This window comes from Aethalodelphis obliquidens, unplaced genomic scaffold (genome assembly GCF_003676395.1).
Source record: "Aethalodelphis obliquidens isolate GAN/ISIS:26980383/991018 unplaced genomic scaffold, ASM367639v1 scaffold74, whole genome shotgun sequence".
Classification (NCBI taxonomy): Eukaryota; Metazoa; Chordata; class Mammalia; order Artiodactyla; family Delphinidae; genus Aethalodelphis; species Aethalodelphis obliquidens.
The window spans coordinates 8,651,506-8,671,412 of NW_020838018.1; the positions used below are offsets into that span (position 1 = coordinate 8,651,506).

The 19,907-nt window shown below is 53.7% G+C and overlaps 1 protein-coding gene across 1 annotated transcript; it reads left to right on the forward strand.

Moving 5' to 3' along the window:
* Positions 1-1,733: 1,733 nt before the first annotated feature.
* RHOBTB2 (Rho related BTB domain containing 2) lies at positions 1,734-19,618 on the forward strand. The gene is made up of 10 exons (XM_027091958.1): positions 1,734-2,341; positions 6,368-6,569; positions 7,201-7,304; positions 7,839-8,024; positions 8,686-9,704; positions 9,995-10,113; positions 12,506-12,656; positions 16,251-16,339; positions 17,167-17,272; positions 18,483-19,618. Exons 2-10 carry the CDS (start codon positions 6,378-6,380, stop codon positions 18,698-18,700), a joined length of 2,184 nt encoding a protein of 727 aa, XP_026947759.1. The 5' UTR covers positions 1,734-2,341; positions 6,368-6,377; the 3' UTR covers positions 18,701-19,618.
* The last annotated feature ends 289 nt before the right edge of the window (positions 19,619-19,907 follow it).

The following is a 19,907-nucleotide window of genomic DNA, read 5'->3' on the forward strand; positions in this document are numbered from 1 at the left end:
CCCTCGATCATGCTTAATCTCTTTTCCGGCTCTAGGTAGATTCAGAAGGAGGTGGGGGAAGCATCCCTCACCAATCACGCACTTACTGAATGTGGACCAGGCCGGAAAGCATGAACACCTTGGTGGGCAACTTCCAATTACATGCATTCATAGATGGGAAGCATGCTTCAGACAATACAAAATTCATTTTTTTTTTTTAACATCTTTATTGGAGTATAATTGCTTTACAATGGTGTGTTAGTTTCTGCTTTATAACAAAGTGAATCAGTTATACATATACATATATCCCCATATCTCTTCCCTCTTGCGTCTCCCTCCCTCCCACCCTCCCTATCCCACCCCTCTAGGTGGTCACAAAGCACCAAGCTGATCTCTCTGTGTTATGCGGCTGCTTCCCACTAGCTATCTATTTTATATTTGGTAGTGTATATATGTCCATGCCATTCTCTCACTTTCTCCCAGCTTACCCTTCCGCCTCCCTGTATCCTCAAGTCCATGCTCTAGTAGGTCTGTGTCTTTATTCCCGTCTTGCCCCTAGGTTCTTCATGTCCACTTTTTTTTTTTTTTTTTGGTTTCATTTTTTTTACATTATTTTTTTTTTTTGTTTTTTTTTTTTTTTTTTTGTTTGTTTTTTTGATAGGTATACCTGGATTTAATTCTCACTTCTACCGCTTGGTACAAAATTCATTTTTTATTTGGCTTTATTTTTTGGCAATTATATGTTGCAGAAACTAGTATTAAAGTGGATTTGCATTCTCAGAGCACAAGTTGGAGGTGTGACGGAGGGGGTTAAGGGGGAGGCACGTCACTCTGGGCTTTAAAAATTGTCCAGAGGTAATCGACAAGATGGATAAAACCAGACTGAGCTGACTACTGTCATTACTAGCAGTCAAGATCCTCATAATCAAACTAGCCTTGAACATGGAAACTTCCTTTGAGGACCACTCACGTTACAGATGTCATCCCTTGTAATCTATTTTACAGAATTTTGAGACAGAGAGCCCAAAGGTGCTTTAGGTAACGTCTCCAGGGCTAGTGTCTTCGTGGCATTTCTTTCAGAGGGCAGAAGATACTGGTGAACGCCAGGTGGCAATAGGATGAATGTGGGATGGAAGTGGAGCCTGCTGGAGAAGAGGGACGGGGGACGGGGTGTGGGGCGGGGGAGGCTTAGATGGGAAACAGGTGCAGATGGTACAGGGCCCCCCACCCTGAAACTCATTAAGGGGCATGGAAATTGGAGACATAGGCTGTAGCTGCAGGGGTGATGATGGAGGGAGGAAGGTCCTCAAATGCCAGAAGAACGCCCCTGACGGCAGAGGAAACGCTGTCTTCCTTTTCTCATGGGAAGCAGTGGATGCCTGGGGCTAAGTAAGGGTCAAGGCAAAAATGTCGAGTTTCCCGTCCCTAACTCGCACCCCTTTCAGGGCGGACTAGGATGCTCTAGGAGTTCTTTCTCAGCCTCCCGGAGGAAAGGGGGGAACCCCGTGGGAGTCCAGTGCGGTTTTGATCCTCGCCAGGTAGAGGGACGCTGCCCCAGCACGGGTGGCGAGCCGAGACCCCCTACGCCACTTCCCTCCCGGAGTCGGGGGAGGTGGGGGGAAGAGTAGAAGGAGCGAGCGGCGTCGCGAGGCGGGGCAGGGGGCGGGGCCTCCGAGACGCCCAATCCCCTTATTTCTCCGCCCCTTCCCCGCCCACCGCCCCCTTTCCACCAACGGAGCGCCGAGATGGGCGGCACCTGTCACGGCTGGCGTCTTGGGTACGATTTTGCCCCACCTTTTTTTGCTGCCTTCTTTCTTTCTTTTTTTTTTTCCCCTTTCCCTTTTTTGTGAATGAAAAAAGGAGGTCGCGAGCGGTCCCTGGGACTGCGGCGCTAGGCGTCTTCGTGGCCGCGCCTTCGGAGCGGGCCCGGGCGCGTAGCAGTGGCGGCCTCGCCACTCTAGCCCACTCCTGCTCGCCGCCTCCAGCCTCCGCAGCCAGAGGACCATTGGCGGCGGCGCGGCCCAGTCGCGGAGGTCGGAGCGGCCGGCCAGCTGCCCGGCTCCGGCGCGCCTCCATGACACGGGGCGCCGGGGGCGCGGGGAGATGCTGATCCGGAAGAGGCAATGGCTGCAGTGCCGCGCGCGTGGCCGCTCCCTGCCCGCCGTCCGGCCCGGGCTTCTCTGTAAGAGTTTTTGATCTAACGCGAACCGGGTACGGAACCTGAGCGGTAGCAGCGCGACGGCGCCGGCATCGTCCTAACTTGCACGCGCGGAGTGACCCCAGCCATTTCACTAAAATGAGCGTGCTTAGCAGGAAGAGATGTGTTCCTTACACTAGAAATTACCCCGTCACATGTAGCGGTGTAAGTAAATGATTAATTTCTGTTATGGCTGGGTTGCAAGCAGCCTCTGGAAACGCGCCGCTTCCCCGCTCTGCGTCCTCCCGGGCCCTGTCTGCGCCCCTCCTGACTTCCCTTGGGCTTCCGCTCTTGCCTGGGCTAGAGCTTCGGCTGCTGGGGTCTTAGCGGGCGGGGGACTAACATTTTCTTGGTTTATCTAGGGAAGGGAAGATGACTTGATTGCCGTGGCGTGTCGTGGCCTTCCCCCTTCCCCATTTAAAATTAAAAAAATTTTTATTTTGTATGTGTGTGCAGAGCAGCGTGCAGGAAAAAAGGTCCAGAGTGGTGGAAATGTTTCTGTTAAAAACCAATGGAATGTATTTTGCTCGCTGTTCTGGAGATGTTTCTTTCAACACACTCCATTGCAGTCTGTGCATCTGAGTTCTGGCAAACTACTGGGAGAAATCCTTAGGGCTGTTTGTTGATGTTTGAAGAGGCTTATTCTGTGTTTAGGCTTGCATTTTTTGTTAATATGACCATTCAGGATCCCTTTGGGCCCCGCTGCCCATCGGGCCTAAGGAGGGATTCATCTCTTTGCCTTCCCCCATGTTACAATGTCAGTGGCCTCTTTTAATTGGAAGGCCACCCTCTCTGCTTTTCTCTTCCTGATCGTATACATCCTCCTTGATTTTTACCTTCATTTTCAAGATATTTTGTATTTTGTGTAAGATGCAGGATGTGGGATATTGGTTGCTAGGAGACAAAGCAGGCTCCCAGGGAGATTCTGTTGTTTCCTTGACAACCAGACTAGGGCAGCTACAGATGAACAAGCCTCCTATCAGCTGTGGGAGGGAAAGAGGGGCTTTTCTGGGCTCTGCAAAGAGTGTGTGTAGGTGTGTGGGTGTGGGACTGGGAGCCCGTGAGTGTTGCAGCTAATCTGAGCACACCTTTCATTTTGGCCTGTCCTGAGTTCAAAGCGCTGGGAGAGCAGTGGGCAGGAGGCTGTTTTTGGAGAAGGGAACAGGGATTGTGGGTTGGGGTGGGAAGGGAGCACCTACGTGACGCTGGAATCATTGAGGGAAAGGAGTGGCCTGGGGGTCGTGATAGCCAGGGCAGGGAAGCCGTAGCGTACGGAGGTTGGCCAGGAGGCTCAGAGGGAATGGGGATGAGGCAATTGTGCAGAAAAGTCTAGAGTCATTGAAGGAGAGAGTGCTAGAAGGAAAGGGGAAGTTGAGAAGCTTACTGAGTGGGTTGTGCCGTTGTACATAAGCGGTGATACAGTAAAGTAGCAATATTCTTGAGCAAAAATTACATTACTGTTGGCAATGGCACCATATCTCCAGTACAGGTCCTTTTAAAGACAGGCCTGATTACACTAAGAGTTCTGCTGGCTTAATTGGGCCAGTGTGTATCTTAAAGAGAGATATAATTACACATATAGATATGTAATCCAGCATTATATAATACCACATTACATAAGAAGGCAAATACCTCCTTTCGGCCCAGGCTCTCTTGGCATGGATTTACCAAGATTCAGGAGACTTTCTCCGGGATCCCTCATACCCATTTTCCCGAAGGGCAGATTGAGGCCCAGACAAGTGAAGTGATTTGCCCTTTCCCAGATCTGACAATGAAGTTTGCCAGTCAGGCAGCCGGCACAGGGGTGGAGTGGGTGAGAATGATAAAAATCAGGAGGAAGTCAAAGGATGTGCAGGGGAAGGCCTCAGGGGCAGCTGGGGAACGAATGGGGAGGGGCTGCTCAGCTGGAGCTGCACCCAGCAGGTCTGCTGGCTAAACTCACAGCACAGTGTGGCTCTCCTGCTTGTTGCTTAGCTGTCCCCTACTTAACCATAGAGGTGCATAAGGTGTGCCTGAGTGTTTGAGTCATAGACTCGATGATCTTGGACCAGCACTGAACTGCTCTGCTGGTGTTCTGACATCCTCCTCGCCATCCAGCTGCTCCTGGATGTAAGAACCGATGTGCCTGCTCCGTACCTCCTCATCCCCCCCTTCTGCCTACACACCTCCATGCTGCTGGAATCTGAATTCGAGAAAGAAGTTCTGTGGGCTAGTAGGTTTTTCTCTTTCTCCTACAGCTGCATGTATTTGTATTTGGGATTCTATCTGTTTTGTTCTTCCGTCGATAAAACAGAAACCACAACCCAGAAGATTCCTCCTAGCGCCAACACATCCTCCCCACTGCCTGACTTGAGACCAGGAGCTGTCAACATGGGGGTCCCGGTCCTCAGTTCAGGAGAGAGAGCAGCGGGGAGGCAAGATGGTCGGTAGAATGGTGGTTGCTTGCTGGAGAGGGCGAGCAGGGGCAGAGGAAGGAGAAGGAATGAGGCAGACAGTTGCGCTGGAGACTGGCGGGGGGTGGGGGGGAACCTGCACGGAGACCCCTTGTTGTTTAGATCCTGTAAAATTCCAAGGGGGAGACGCTTGTCTCATTGAAAAGTCCTTGCTGTACTTTTTGCTTAGGTGGCTGAGATGCATCTACTCGAGCAAATCCCAGTTGCCATCGTTACTTGGATATTTCAGGTCTGCATTCCGGCCTGCTGGCATCCAGTTACAGTCCAGCATGGTGGCCTGACTCCTGGGCTGGATGGCTCAGCAGTGAGGGTGCCTGGGCAGCCTCCAGGACTCCTCTGAGCTCAGCCTTCCTTGGCCTAGGAAGGATTCCTCCAAATTGCTCCAACCCCCAGCTGACTTCAGGTGCACAGGGAATGTGAGCAGGGGCAGGCCAATGACCCTGGCAAAACCACGCTTCAGAGTAACGCCCGCATCTACCCCTACCCTCTCTCTTCCACTCTTCCAGGAGGTGGATGCCAACTGGGAGGCTGCCAGCAAGAGCCCCTTCAAGCCGAGGGCCCCCTCCTGGTGACAGCTTTTTAAACACTGACATGACATTTTGACTACAGAAGGGACTTCTGTTTGTTAATCTGAGCAATCCCTCTCTGTGGGTGGGCAAGCCACTTCCTCTCTACCCAACACAGAAGGAAACTAAGGCAAATATTTGCCCAGAAATTCAGGCCCAAGTTTCTGACTCTCTGCTTCCCCGTTACCCATGCAGTCAAGTTAGCGAGCATCCTTCCAGGGTTGCCAGTGTCTGGGGGCTTCCAGCCTGAGAATCCTCCTCCCCAGGAAGGAGAAGTGTGGAAAGGAGCGTATCTCACTTCCCCTGAAACTGGATGCAGGATGCTTGGAGGGTAGGCCTGGGTAGGGGATGGGAAGGCCCACTGGTCTCTTAGCCGTGGGGTGTATCATCCCAGGCCCGTAGTTACCCCCACTGCCATCTCAGAACGGGGCCTGCTGCTGAGTGAGCCACGTAGGCAACGGGACAGACCCAGAGGAGGAGAGGGGAGGCCTGTGGACTGCTCGGGTGCATGCAGAAGCCCCCTCAGCCCAAAGAGCCTGGGCTGAAGGACTCTGGCATCTCCATAAAGGGGGCCGGGGTTGAAGGATAGCCATGGGCAGGCTGGGGCTTGGAAATCCACAACCAGAGAGGGAGAGGGACAAAGGTGGAGGCCAGGAGAGCTGCTGCCCAGCGTTGACAAGTCCATTAAATTTTAAAGCGGCCCTGCCCTCGGGCATGCTGGGAAGGGGTGGGGACCTGGCCGTGACTCCGCTTCTCTCAGCTGTTTGTTGTTCTGCTGCCACAGCCCTGCTAGCTGGAGAAGGAGCGCGGATGATGACTGAGCTTCCTAGGCAGACACTTCTCTTCCCGGGAGGGTGGGGACTGGCCCTGGGCAGACTCCGCCTTGGTATCTCTCTCAGGCATCCCCCCCATCCCGGAGCCCCACCGGAGGATGGCGGCAACAGGAGGGAGACCAGAGGTTCACCTGGTGGAGCTGCGCCTCTCAGCCTGAAGGGGCTCCCGTCTCCTCGGCCCCTGCAGAGCTCTTGGCCAGAAAGCCGCCCGCTCCTTCCTCCTCCTCTCCGCTCCGATGCTTGGAGAAGGGGCAGCCCTGGCTGAGGAGAGCAGCTGGCCCCGGCCCTCCAGGGGCTGGCATGCATAGCTGTCTTCACCGCTTCTCTCCTCTCCCTCAGGTCCCAATTAATGGATTCTGACATGGATTATGAAAGGCCAAACGTAGAGACCATCAAGTGCGTGGTAGTGGGGGACAACGCTGTGGGCAAGACCAGGCTCATCTGTGCCCGGGCCTGCAATGCCACCCTCACCCAGTACCAGCTGCTAGCCACCCACGTGCCCACAGTTTGGGCCATCGACCAGTACCGGGTGTGTCAGGAGGTAAGGCTGGGCGTCCGCGCCGCGCATCTGGGCTTCTTCCCCAGGGATCACTCCAAACGGGGCCTGTGCCTAGCTCATGGAAGCCCCTTAGGGGTTGGGTGGAGGCAGCTGAAGAGCAAGGAGCCCTGGGAGGGAGGCCTGAGAGGAGTGCCCCCCTCCAGGGGAGGGGTCCTTGGCCCTTTGTGTTTTGCATGGCTGAGCTGGTGCCTGGGGCGTAGCATCTTGTGTAATCATAGCCCCCAATAATGGGGAGCCCTGAAGGGGGAAAGGGGTGGTGCTTTGGAGAGATGAGAGCTGGCGGTAGGGAAGAAGCTGCCAGCTAACGATACCAAAAGATCAGAGGCTTGGAAGTGTCCAATTGGCAGGTACAGTTGGGAACAAGGGCAGGCTCCCTGAGAGATCCCGTCCACTGCCGTAACGGTCTGCCCTCTGAGAGTCTCTCACCTCCTGGCCAGCTCTTGTTAGTGAGTCTGCAGAGATGGCACCTGGATGAAGGTGTTTTAAGGCACACGTTGGGAGGCACTGGCTGTCCCTCCAGCCCCCATGTTGCAGGACCCTCAGGAGTGAGCAGGCATGCAGGGCCTCCAAGAACCGTTGCCCTAGATTCCTGTCCCCCTCCCTGCCCCCACAGGTGCTGGAACGTTCCCGAGACGTGGTAGATGATGTCAGCGTGTCCCTCCGCCTCTGGGACACCTTTGGAGATCACCACAAAGACCGTCGCTTTGCTTATGGGAGGTAGGGAAGGCCCCCGGCTGCCTGCGGGGAGCCAAGTCGATGGCTTTTCCCTGCTTTCCCCGAGGTATGAAGCGCCTCTGTGACCCTGAGCCTGGCAGGAAGGAGTGCAGAAAGCAGCACGGGCAGACCCGTGAGGGGGCAGCAGCCTGGGTGGCTTGCGATCAGGACGCCTGGTTTGAGTCCTACCCTGTTAAGCAGTGGCTCTGGGACTCTGAGCAATTAGGAGAGCTGTTCTGCTGTTCTGAGATGAGTTTTCGCAGATGAAATGGTAAAAAGTGGTCATTTCTAACTCACAAGAGAGCTGTGAGGTCAAAACAAGAGTCTTTGGAAGCTCTAAAATGCTAAGTTAGGGGTGCATAAACTAGAGGTTCTATTATTACACGTTTTGGGTAAGATCGTGTGAGCAGATCCATATGATAGACGTGGGACTGCAGTGTAGGGGGTGCAGGCGGGTATGTGTGTTCTCCCTCGTTCCAGGGGCAGGTAACCTACCACTAGCTTTCTTTGCCTGTAACCTCACTCTCCCACCGCCAGATCCGATGTGGTGGTTCTGTGCTTCTCCATTGCCAACCCCAACTCCCTCCACCATGTCAAGACCATGTGGTACCCAGAAATCAAACACTTCTGCCCCCGAGCACCTGTCATCTTGGTGGGCTGCCAGCTGGACCTGCGCTACGCCGACCTGGAGGCTGTCAATAGGGCCAGGAGACCCTTGGCTAGGTAGGGGGTGCTGGGGCCTAGGGAGGGGAAGGTGGCAGATGGGGTGCGGGGCGTGTCTCCAGGCTTCCTGCTCAGTCCTGAGGGAATCCAATAAGCCTCACATCTCTCCCTCCATTTGAAGCGAGCTCATGTAGGGAGACAACAAGAGTTCTCATTCTTTCATTCATCCATCCATCCATCCATCCATCTATCCATCCAGCTATCCATCTGTTACACTGAGTGGGCCATACTGGGCTAAGCATCACGAGGAGAGAAGGAGAGGGAGTCTTTGCATGAAAGGAGCTTATAATCTTGCTGGGAGGTGAACTTGATAGGTGAACATGTTAAAAACCAACGTGGAATGTTGCATGTTAATTGCCAGACAGGTGGTTATCGCTACCACTGTTTTGAGCTGGGGAGATCACCAGGGCCTGGCATAGATATGGAGGGCTTCCTGGAAGAAGAGGCGATTGGAAGTGAGCCTTGAAGGACTAGTAGGATTTAGCGAGACGGAGGAGAAAGGGAGTGGAAATGAGCAGGGCAGGAATGGGTCTTAGGACACAGATCCTGAGCAGAGACCCTCCAGCCTGGTGAAAAACAGACAGGCGCTGGAGAGCTACCTCTCCCTGCCCCCACTCTCTACCACCAACATGAATTTGGCTTCCCTTCTTGAACCTGCCAGGCCCATCAAGCCCAATGAGATCCTTCCCCCGGAGAAGGGTCGGGAGGTGGCCAAGGAACTGGGCATCCCCTACTACGAGACCAGCGTGGTGGCCCAGTTCGGCATCAAGGATGTCTTTGACAACGCCATCCGTGCAGCGCTCATCTCCCGCCGGCACCTGCAGTTCTGGAAGTCCCACCTCCGCAATGTGCAGCGGCCTCTGCTGCAGGCGCCCTTCCTGCCCCCCAAGCCGCCTCCCCCCATCATTGTGGTGCCCGACCCCCCCTCCAGCAGCGAGGAGTGCCCCGCCCACCTCCTGGAGGACCCACTGTGCGCGGACGTCATCCTGGTGCTGCAGGAGCGTGTGCGCATCTTTGCCCACAAGATCTACCTCTCCACTTCCTCCTCCAAGTTCTACGACCTGTTCCTCATGGACCTGAGTGAGGGGGATCTGGGGGGCCCCTCAGGGTCAGGGGGCCCCTGCCCGGAGGACCACCGGGGTCACCCTGATCAACACCACCACCATCACCACCACCACCACGGCCGGGACTTCCTGCTTCGGGCAGCCAGCTTTGATGTGTGCGAGAGCGTGGAGGAGAGTGGGGGCTCCGGGCCCGCTGGGCTCCGGGCTTCAACTAGCGATGGGATCTTACGGGGCAATGGGACAGGGTACCTGCCTGGGAGGGGTCGAGTGCTATCTTCCTGGAGCCGAGCTTTTGTGAGCATCCAGGAAGAGATGGCAGAGGATCCACTGACTTATAAATCCCGGCTGATGGTGGTGGTGAAAATGGACAACTCCATCCAGCCGGGGCCCTTCCGGGCTGTTCTCAAGTACCTGTACACAGGGGAGCTGGACGAGAATGAGCGGGACCTTATGCACATCGCCCACATTGCTGAGCTGCTCGAGGTCTTTGATCTGCGCATGATGGTGGCCAACATTCTCAACAATGAGGCCTTCATGAACCAGGAGATCACCAAGGCCTTCCACGTCCGCCGGACCAACCGGGTTAAGGAGTGCTTGGCAAAAGGCACCTTCTCAGGTACGGAACGTGCTTAGGAGCTGATGTCCAGAAGGCGGGGGAGTTCCCTCCAGGAGCCTTCTGAGGTCCAAGTAGCATTCTAAGTCATCTCAGCTGCTGATGTCCTGGAGGTACAGTGGCTCTGCCCCTGAAGCCCAGCGTCCCCAGCCTGAGAGCGTGGTCACATTGTGCTTCACAGCCTGTGGCTCGGAAGGAAGCAGGTTGTCTGGGCGCGCTGTTGACCCTTGGGGTTGGGTGTCCCACGTTCTTTCCCCACGTGCTCACGTGATGCCTCTTCTCCGCCCGGACAGATGTGACCTTCATCCTGGATGACGGCGCCATCAGCGCCCACAAGCCCCTGTTGATCTCCAGCTGTGACTGGATGGCTGCCATGTTTGGGGGGCCGTTTGTGGAGAGTTCCACCAGGGAGGTAAGGCTAGGATGGGAACGGTTGGGAAAGAGAGGGACTTCCTTCCTTCCCATCTGAGGCATCTGTCACTTAATGGTACTTTCCTCAGCCTTGACTGTGTGCACGTCACTGAGTGATGGGCCCGAGAGAAGTTTATGAGATGGTTCCCACAGCCAAGGACTTTCCAGTCTACCAGGCTAGGGAAATACAGTAACATCTTAACTCTACAGTTGAGAAGACACTTTCGATTCGTTGTCTTATATTGTCTCACACGAGACTCTTAGAGCGTAGCCTTCCACTTCACGTGTAAGGAAAGTGAGGACCTGAGAAGTTAAGCGACTCATGCAAAGCTCTGTAAGTAGAAAGGAGAGGGTAGGACTTGAACTCAAGACTTCTGATTCCTTGTCTGTATACATTGTACCTTGCTTTCTCCCGGACGCACGTGAAATAACTAGAAAAATATTCAGTCTGTCCCAAACTGAATCCATCACTGTTTTTAAATGTAGGTTTTATTATAATTGAGGTATGGTGAAGCCAACAGATCAGGAAAAAACTACCATTAAAAAGATAGATTGTTATACTCACAGATCTCAATGGGAGGGGCACACACAGCGTCTGGGGACATGCAGGGAAGCACCAGGTTGGGTCATGCAGCAGAGGGAGTAAGGGGGACTGTGGGCAGGAGCCTTTATTGTCTCTTCCCTGGGAAGGAAGAGGTGAAGCAGGGTAAACAGGCTTAGGGTTGGCTAGTTTGAATAATTTCATCAGGCTCTGGGGCATAGGGGCTGTCCTGAGTCATCTGGTACCTGGCCCTGGGGTACTTAGGGCAGGGGGAGAGTGGCCTGGAGTGTGAGAGCAGATGAAGGCGACAACTGGGGGTGTAGGCTCTGGATTGTTTGGTTTGCATATGAAAGGCATGATCTCAGGTGAGGCCTTCATTATCTCTAGGAAGTCCCTCTAGGGTCAGCAAGGCCCCAAACTGCAAAGCATCAGAATACAGAAACTAGAAAGAAACACTTCATGCCATCACCCTTCCCTTAATCAGGGCCACTCCAACCCCCTGTTCTCACTGATACCGCTGCTTTCTTGGGCACCTAGACTGGAAACACAGAGTTGGAAGGCGCCTATACTTCTAAGGTGTGTCCTTAGAAGTATCCTCTTCAGTCTGTTCTCTCAAGTCTGTTCTCGCCTTTCCACTCTCCCAGCCAAGCCGAGCAGCCCAGGCCATGGCCCTGTTCTCCATCTTCTCTGAACTCCTGCAACATTGACTGTCCATCACTCAGCCTTGCAATTAACAAGGTCCTTCTTTGTGCAGTGACTTCAAGTTCTGAGGGTCCACACTCCGTTTCCCCAGCTGGTTTGTGGTTTCTCTTGAGTGTAGGGACTAGGTCTTTGACTTCTGCTGAGTACCCTCCTCAGCTCTGGTCCCTTAGTCAGTGCTCAGCAAACACTTGAATGAAAAGCTAGACGAAGAACAGTGCAGCAGAGCGTCCTATGATACAGAGTAGGGATTTCCTAAAATTTCTGGGAAGGACGTCCTTCCGGCAGGCGAAGTGGAGGGGTTCAGATTTGAGTCGTCTGTGCTCCTTGAAGCGTGAGTTGGGCTGGGATGGGCAAAAGTGTGAGGCTGGGGACTCTCCAAAGCCGCGGGGCCCACCACTACCACAGCAGCAGCTGTAAAGCTCCAGCGGATCCCCAGTGTAGCCTGGAGAGGCCGGCGTCTGATGAGAAAGCAGTTTTTGTGTTGGTTCTGCTCTGAAGGGATCCCAGAGGCCCAGAACAGCAGCTTCAAGCAGACCGGAGACACCAGCTGATGTCTGCTTTGCTCATTCGCATCCCACTTGCACTGCTCCCCGAAGGGCTGGGAGGGGCTGGTGCAGGGGACCAGAAAGACTCCTTCACACACCCTCCAAGCCGGAAGGATGCTAGCAAGAGTCCAGGTCCTTTTAAAAGCTGTTGGAGGGCTTCCCTGGTGGCGCAGTGGTTGGGAGTCCGCCTGCTGATGCAGGGGACGCGGGTTCGTGCCCCGGTCCGGGAAGATCCCACATGCCGCGGAGCGGCTGGGCCCGTGAGCCATGGCCGCTGAGCCTGCGCGTCCGGAGCCTGTGCTCCGCAACGGGAGAGGCCACAGCAGTGAGAGGCCCGCGTACCGTAAAAAAAAAAAAAAAAAAAAAGCTGTTGGAGCCCTGCTCATAGGTGCTCAGCAGCTGGGCTCAGCACAGGCTGTTGCTGTGGGAGACCAGCCTTTAGGGAAGGGGGGTTCTGAGCAGGTCCAGGGGCCGCGAAGGGGTGGCTGCCTGTTTGGAGTAGCCCAGCTAGGTGGGCCAGAGTCTTCTGAGTTCCTCGGAACTGAGTTACTCTTTCCCTAAAGCTGGACCTCACCGCAGCCTGCTCTATCCCTTCCCACCCGCAGGTGGTGTTTCCTTACACGAGCAAGAGCTGCATGAGGGCCGTGCTGGAATACCTGTACACCGGCATGTTCACCTCCAGCCCCGACCTGGACGACATGAAGCTTATCATCCTGGCCAACCGCCTCTGCCTGCCACACTTGGTCGCCCTCACAGGTAACTAAGCTCCGGGGCCTCCCGGGAGGAGGAGTCGGGGACCCCCAGGAGCCGTGATTTCTTCTCTCACCTGTCTCCTCCTAGGGGACAGGCCACGAGCACCCAGGGAATATGTTTACATAAAGTGAAATACGTCGGTGCGTACTGGGGTTTGGGTGAGGACATGGATGTAAAGAAACATGTGAGGGGGCGTTCGGTGGGATCACCTTACAGGCTCCCTCCAGAGGGCATCTTGGCCCAGCAAAGGGGTCTCCAGCAGACGCCAGGGCCTGGTGTTCTTATTAGCTTGGCCGCACTCATGCAAGCTTAAGAAGTCAAAAAGAAAAGAACACGTTCCTCATCTCTCCCCTTCCTCCTTCCTTTCTTTCTCCTTCTCCTTCTTCTCCTTTCCCTCTTCCTCCTTCTTCTCTTCCACCTTCACTTTCCCTTTCTTCTTCTAGAAATAAGACAGCAAACATTGACCTGCCGCTCCTAATTCCTTGATTCCTTGTAGATCCTGAGAGCTCGAGCTCAGCTTTCAGGATGGACCAACCTCAGAGATGGGTTGGAGCGGGGACTGAGGCAGGAGGGAGACCAAGGTGCAGGAGCTCAGGGTCCAGGGGCTGGAGGAGAGCTGCCGCCATCCCGGTGAGGGGTGTCTGGGGTCTGCTGATGTTGGAGTCGACATTTGCTTTGCGTTGGTGTCGGCGTTGCTACCTGTACTGGTGTTGATGTCGAGGTTAGTATTCTTGGGCGGGTCAGGGGGCAGAGAGCAGGGCCTCAGATACTGAGTTGAGGTTCAGGGGAGGACCCGGTGTCAGAGCTGCTGGGGCCCTGGGCAGATGATCAAGGCTGGGACTGAGCTATGAGGGAAGCAGTGATCCCATGATGAGAAATGAGTTGGAAGCTGGGACGTGGTCCCAGGAAGAAGGGAGAAATCATTGATCAGAACCAAATGTGAAGAGCTGAGCCTTACAATTCAGGAGCTCAACCCCCTCTGCAGAGGGAGTCCAGGGGCCACCAAGGGCTTCAGGGCAGGGAGCGAGAGACAGGCTTCTACAGCTTACAACTGCAGAATTCCCTGGCGGACCAGTGGTTGGTTAGGACCCCGCACTCCCACTGCAGGGGGGCATGGGTTCGATCCCTGGTTGGGGAACGAAGATCCTGCATGCCACACAGTGTGGCCTGTAAATAAATAAATACATAAATAAATAATAAAGGTCAGAGCTGCAACAATATGTCATCCATGAAAAAGTGCTGTGGCCTTCCCGGAGCACAGAAAACTGTCCAAACTCTTAGACCGAGTAATTCAACGTTTGAAAGGCTATCGACAAAGAAATGACCCACGTGAAAAAAAACGTATAAAGGTGTTTAAGTTTGTTTCATCATGACAGGCGATCAGATACAAGTCAAATAGACACCATCGGTTAAGCACACATGGGTAATTTTCACAAGGTAGCAATGAAAAATGTTAATCACTGCTGCGTGGAAAGGCTTCTAGAAAATAACACTGAATGACTTTTCCAGTGAAATGCTCCGTACGTGCCAAGCAACATATTTAAAAAATGCGTTGTGTATGTACCTTGTCAAGGATCAGTGGAAAATGCCAGGTATGGTGTAGCAAGTGGTGCTTTGTGTTTAGTGATATATGCTTCCTATGAAGTTATTAATTCAAGCTTAACATTTTTTTTAACATTTATTTATTTATTTGGTTGCACTGGGTCTTAGTTGTGACAGGTGGGCTCCTTAGTTATGGCACGTGGGCACCTTCGTTGCGGCTTGCCAGCTCCTTAGTTGTGGCTTAGCAGTGGCATGTGAACTCTTAGCTGCAGCATGCGTGTGGAATCTAGTTCTCTGACCAGGGATCGAACCCGGGCCCCCTGCATTGGGAGCGTGGAGTCTTAACCACTGCACGCCCAGGGAAGTCCCAAGCTTAAATTTTTTTTAATGTTAAATATAACACAAGTACACATAATATATGATCAGCTTAATGACGTATTACAAAGCAAAGGGACCCTTGCCAGCCATACCAGAAGCCCTTCACCTGTCCCTCCCAACCACAGGCCCTTCCCCCGTCCCCAGGAGGAACCACTCTGCCTATTACTCTTTTTTATGGCCTCACTTCCTTACACTTCCTCATAGTTTTATCATCCAAATGTGCATCCTTCAACACTATAGCATGATTTTATTTTTTATATATCCTTTACGTTTTTTCTTTTTTAATCTCTAAGTACCTTGTCCATGAAAAAAAACTTTCCCTTGCAATTTGTTGGAAAAACCCCCCTGATCTAGGAAATCTAGATTTTTTTTACTGATTGTGTTTCTATAGTACACCATCTTTCCTGTAAACTGGCCATTGGATCTAGAGGCTAGATCGGATTCACATTCAGTTTTCTTTTGGTAAGACTACTTCATACATTGTTTCTCTTTTCCATCAAGAAGCATAGACTGTCTGCTTTTCTCTCTTTTTGTGACGTTAGCAACCATTGAATGTCATTGCCTGGATCCATTAATTTATTAGGTGTTGTGAAATGGTAATATTCCAATTCAGTCATTTTTTTCTTTATCTGTTGGAACACTTCTAAAAAGAGAGAAACTTGCCCTCACCTACTGTTCATTTACCCAGTGGTATAGTTCATGTAGAGCAGGCAGGTGAATGCTTGATTCTTTTATTTACCAGTTTTCAAGATGCATTTGTTTTCCTATCATCCTTTGAGAGTGACCAATTAGTTTCTTCTTATTAAGTATGCTTATGAACCCTCAGATTTGAACATACTCAGTTGGTTTCAAATAACTGCAATTAGCTTTATGGAAGCTCAAATACCCTACTGCTCCCTTAGCCTGTAGGCGTCTCTTCAAGTTGGCTGCAGAGTCTCTGAGCTTTCTGCTTATCAGGAATGACAAGATGTTCCAGGTTCCTCTTGTACATTTCCTGCCCCAGACCTGGAATCAGCCATTTCTCTAAGAAGTCCTGGTTTCTTGTAGCTGGAAATGGGATTTCAAGGCTGCAATCTGTGCATTAGAGATGCTTTTGCTATTGGGATGGCTCGTTTCTAGGTCTTTTCCGTGGACTGAGCTGGGAAATATATTTTTAAAGATAAAATACTTTATGAGTTTATAGTGATACAGTTAAAATTCAGGACTAAGAGTGTTTACTTCTTCCATAGAAATGTTTTAACATGAAATGCAAGGTCAGTACACAATTTGTTACAAAATTTAAATCAATACGAACAACTTGGTTTAATCCTTAGTTCTAATTCATAGTTCTCAGCAAACCTGAGGTTTAATACCCTCTCCCATGAGTTTCAGTGGCTGCTCTGGGGGGCGGGGGCTTTCACCCCACCCATGTAACTACTTGGTGCCACATACGTAGCTTGAAAAACCCTTTTAGGTGATGCTGATCTCCTTCACTTCCCACCTCCACTCCACCTGGAAAGTCTTGCTCTAATCCCAGTTTCCTCACTGGTAGCAGCAGACTTATATCTCCTGTGGCCTTTCCTGGCCTGTTGGGACTCACCCCTTTGTCCTGCAATGGGCCCCTGCCAGGGGGGATAAGCAAGTACCTGTCCACTCCTGTGGTCCTTCAGCCCATTCCTGGCTGTGTGTGTGTCACAGAGCAATATACAGTGACCGGGCTGATGGAAGCAACTCAGATGATGGTGGACATCGATGGGGACGTCCTTGTGTTCCTGGAACTGGCTCAGGTAGGATGGCAGGGGAAGGAATCCCTCCAACATTCTCAGCTTTGGGCTCTGCCTGCCCATTTGGCAGCGAATGGGGAGGGGCTGGGAGGTGGTGGGTAGGAAGGGAACCCACTGTCAGACTTGGTTCCCTGAGTGGGCAGAGCCCATCTCATCCTCCAGGCCAGAGGATGCACCCTACCCCACCAAGAGGAGAGGTTGGCCATGGGGGGGGAAGGGACAGAGACTTCAGGAAACCGTAGGACAGGGGAGGGAAGCCCGGAATCATGTACAGGCATGGTTGCTGCCTGCTGAGGTCATTTAAGGCACACTGAGGACTCTCCCTCTAAAATGAACTTCCCACCTCCATGTTCCCAAACAGGCAAGCAAAATCTCCCACACTGGCCCTCCGGGTGCCAGAAATTCTACCAGTAAAGATTAGTTTACGAAGTTAAAGCATGGCAGACACACCTGGGAAGTCAGTTTTCTAAGCCTGGTCGTCAGCACCTTAGTGCAGGCTGCTTCGGTCCCTGACAGCGGAGAGGACGAGGGGTCATATCTGAGGAGGGCAGACACAGCAGGATGCCGCCACATAGGAATGTGGATTTCTGGGGCTGCCGGGGACAGGTCGGAGGTGAGGTGGTGGTCGTGACAGTGCCAAGGAGCAAATCCAGCGTCATTCCCTTACGGTCTTGTGTGGCCTTGCCTCTCGAGGTACCTCTCGAGTCTTTATGACTTCAGGGCCTTTGCCCACCTGTGCCAAAGCTTTGGCTCTGAAGGCAACTGTAGATGTCTGTGTGCAGACCCCGCCCCTGGGGTCCCAGCACAGACGTGTTCCCGTCTGTTCCCAGTTCCACTGCGCGTATCAGTTGGCTGACTGGTGTCTCCACCACATCTGCACCAACTACAACAACGTGTGTCGCAAGTTCCCACGAGACATGAAGGCCATGTCCCCAGGTGAGCACCCCCGGCTGCACCTGTGCTCCTCCGTCTGCTTGGGTCCAAATCTCTGACCTGACCCCAGGGCACCCGGAGACTGCCAGAGACCCTTGGGCCTAACTTGACCTTGTGGGTGGGGAGCAGCCTGCAGAGGTGCATCCGGCCAGGCAGAGGGGGGCCCCGGAAAAGTGCTGGCGCAGAGGGCAGGGCTCCCTCGGGGACCCTGGGCAACTCACTTCGCCCCTCTGGGCTTCTGTTCCTCCTAAGTACAGTCAGACCAGAGTTGGTATTTTTCAGACCTTTTTGGATCAGACTCCACAGTAAGCAGTACATTTTACCTTGTGACCCCAGTACACATATAGAAAAATACCTCAATTGTTTTTAATGCTACTCATGACCCATGACATTAATTTCATAACCTAGGAATGGGCACAAGTCCCAGCCTGGGCAGCACAGGTCTGGGTATCCTCTGGGATCCCTGCAGCTTGGCCTCTGCTTAATTGACGTCTCAGGTCCTGGGGCCCACAGGAAGCGCATGGGCTCCAGGGAGAGGTGTCGCTGGCCTCCCCGAGTTCCTGCCGCTCCGTCTTGAGGTCTTCGCTGGGCGCCCTCCACTCTGCTGTGACCCCCTCCCCGCTGGCAGCTTCTCGCTGTACGCTGCCAGTTCTCCCACCCCCATTCTCTCCTCTTCACCCTTCTAGCATTTTCTTTCTAAAGCACAGCTCCAATCGCATCACTCCCCCGGTTCCAAACTCCCGTGGTGCTCCCCCGGCCTTCCAGAATAGGTCCAAACCCCTCAGTCCAGCCTTCCCTCCCGTCTGACCTCCTGCAACAGCCCCATCCCCACTTGCCTTGGAAACCTCAGCTCTGCCGCCACCTCTGCTGTCACCCCAGCCAAGCCGCGCATCTTCTTGCCGACAGCTTTGCTTGCCCTTTCTCCCCCATACTTTGCCTCAGCCTGCTTTATTCTCAGCACACACTAAAGCCCTGTGGGGATCTTCCCTCTGTCTTTGAAGAATAACACAAGTGGGAACGCCTTTCCCCGGCACGTACCGTCAGCCCCACTCCCTGGGCACCTGACTCTCTTTAGGGGGCTCTGTGAAGGGATGTGGTCCTTGCAGGACCGAAGGCCGTCTGCGGGTCCCGTGGCAGCAGGGCAGGGGTGGGAGTCCCTCTTGCCCCTTCTCCTGACATCCTCCTCGTCAAACCCTACTGCGTTCTGCTCCAGAAAACCAGGAGTATTTTGAGAAGCACCGGTGGCCGCCTGTCTGGTACCTGAAGGAGGAAGACCACTACCAGCGGGCCCGGAAGGAGCGTCAGAAGGAGGACTATCTCCACCTGAGACGGCAGCCCAAGCGGCGCTGGCTGTTCTGGAACAGCCCTTCCTCGCCGGCCTCTTCAGCCACCTCCTCGTCCTCCCCATCTTCCTCCTCGGCTGTGGTCTGAGATGCTGCCACCCTCTTCTGACCCCGCTGCTGTTGCCCCCACTTGTTCTTGCCCCTCTGCTCTTCTGCATCGCCCCTTCCACCTTCCAGGGACAAAGGACTCACATAACCGGGACCCTACGGGGAGGAGCTGCTCTCACCACCCAGCATAGCTCAGCAGAGAGAGGAAGGAGCCGGGCCTCGTGGGTCGGAACAGGCGCCCGGGGAGAGGTCCCGATTCCACAGCAGGGCAGGAGACGGCTCCTGGGAGGTGGGGAGCGGGGAAAGGGCTGAGGGCTGTGGCCTCTGGTCTCTGAGTTGGAGAGCCCTAGAATCCAAGGGAAACTCTCCCAGCCGTGAGGCCGTGTGTCTTGGTCTGCGGAGGCAGCCTCCTCCCCGTGAGCGGCCGTGAGCAGGCAGGGTCCTACCTCCGTTGATCGTGTGTTTGCATCAGTGGACTTAGAGGGTTGCAAATGTTCTGTGGGCATTTGCACGTGGAACCTACTCAAATCCTCACTGGAGAAGTCAGGGTAGAAATTAAGCCTTCAGAACCCAACTCAAGGTTTCCACCCTGGGGTGCGGCTGCCAGAGGCCGCAAGTGGAAGACTGGCCCTCTGCCAGCATCCCTCCCAGGGCTGCGGGCATCCAGGCCCGAGAAGGGCGGCAGAGGTTGCTTAGAGCTGCAGGCCTAGAAGCAGCGCCTCTTGGTGCAATGAGAAACTTCTTTCTCCACCCTCCTTCACCACTCAGATTTGGAGATGGAAACGAAAGGAAACAGCTGGAACAGGGGGAGAGAAGGAAGGGAGTGATGGGGGCCTGGGTACAGCAATCCCATGCTCCTTTGGGCTCCTCCCCCTGCCTCTGGTTAGCACGGCTTCTCGTGGGGTGAATTTAGCAAAAAACCCCAAACAACGATGAACAGAATCACCACCAACAAAAACGTTGTCGCCTCTATCCCCTCAAAGGAAGAAAGACAGAAAAAGTCCCTGTATGGCTTACATTTCTATAAAGCCAAACAGGGTTCCCCATGTGGATGAGGCAATGGTTGAGGAGGTAGAATTGACTCCAGTGCTTTTCAGGAAAGCAGTGTCACCGGCTGCTGTGACCAAGGACGCTCCGGCCCTGCTGGTTGACCCTGGGCAGCACGTTGCATGCCCTCAGCATGCTGGGGATGAGGTTTCGGGGGTGGGGAGGGTGGGCCCAGGAATCTCTGTGGCGTTGGAGCCATG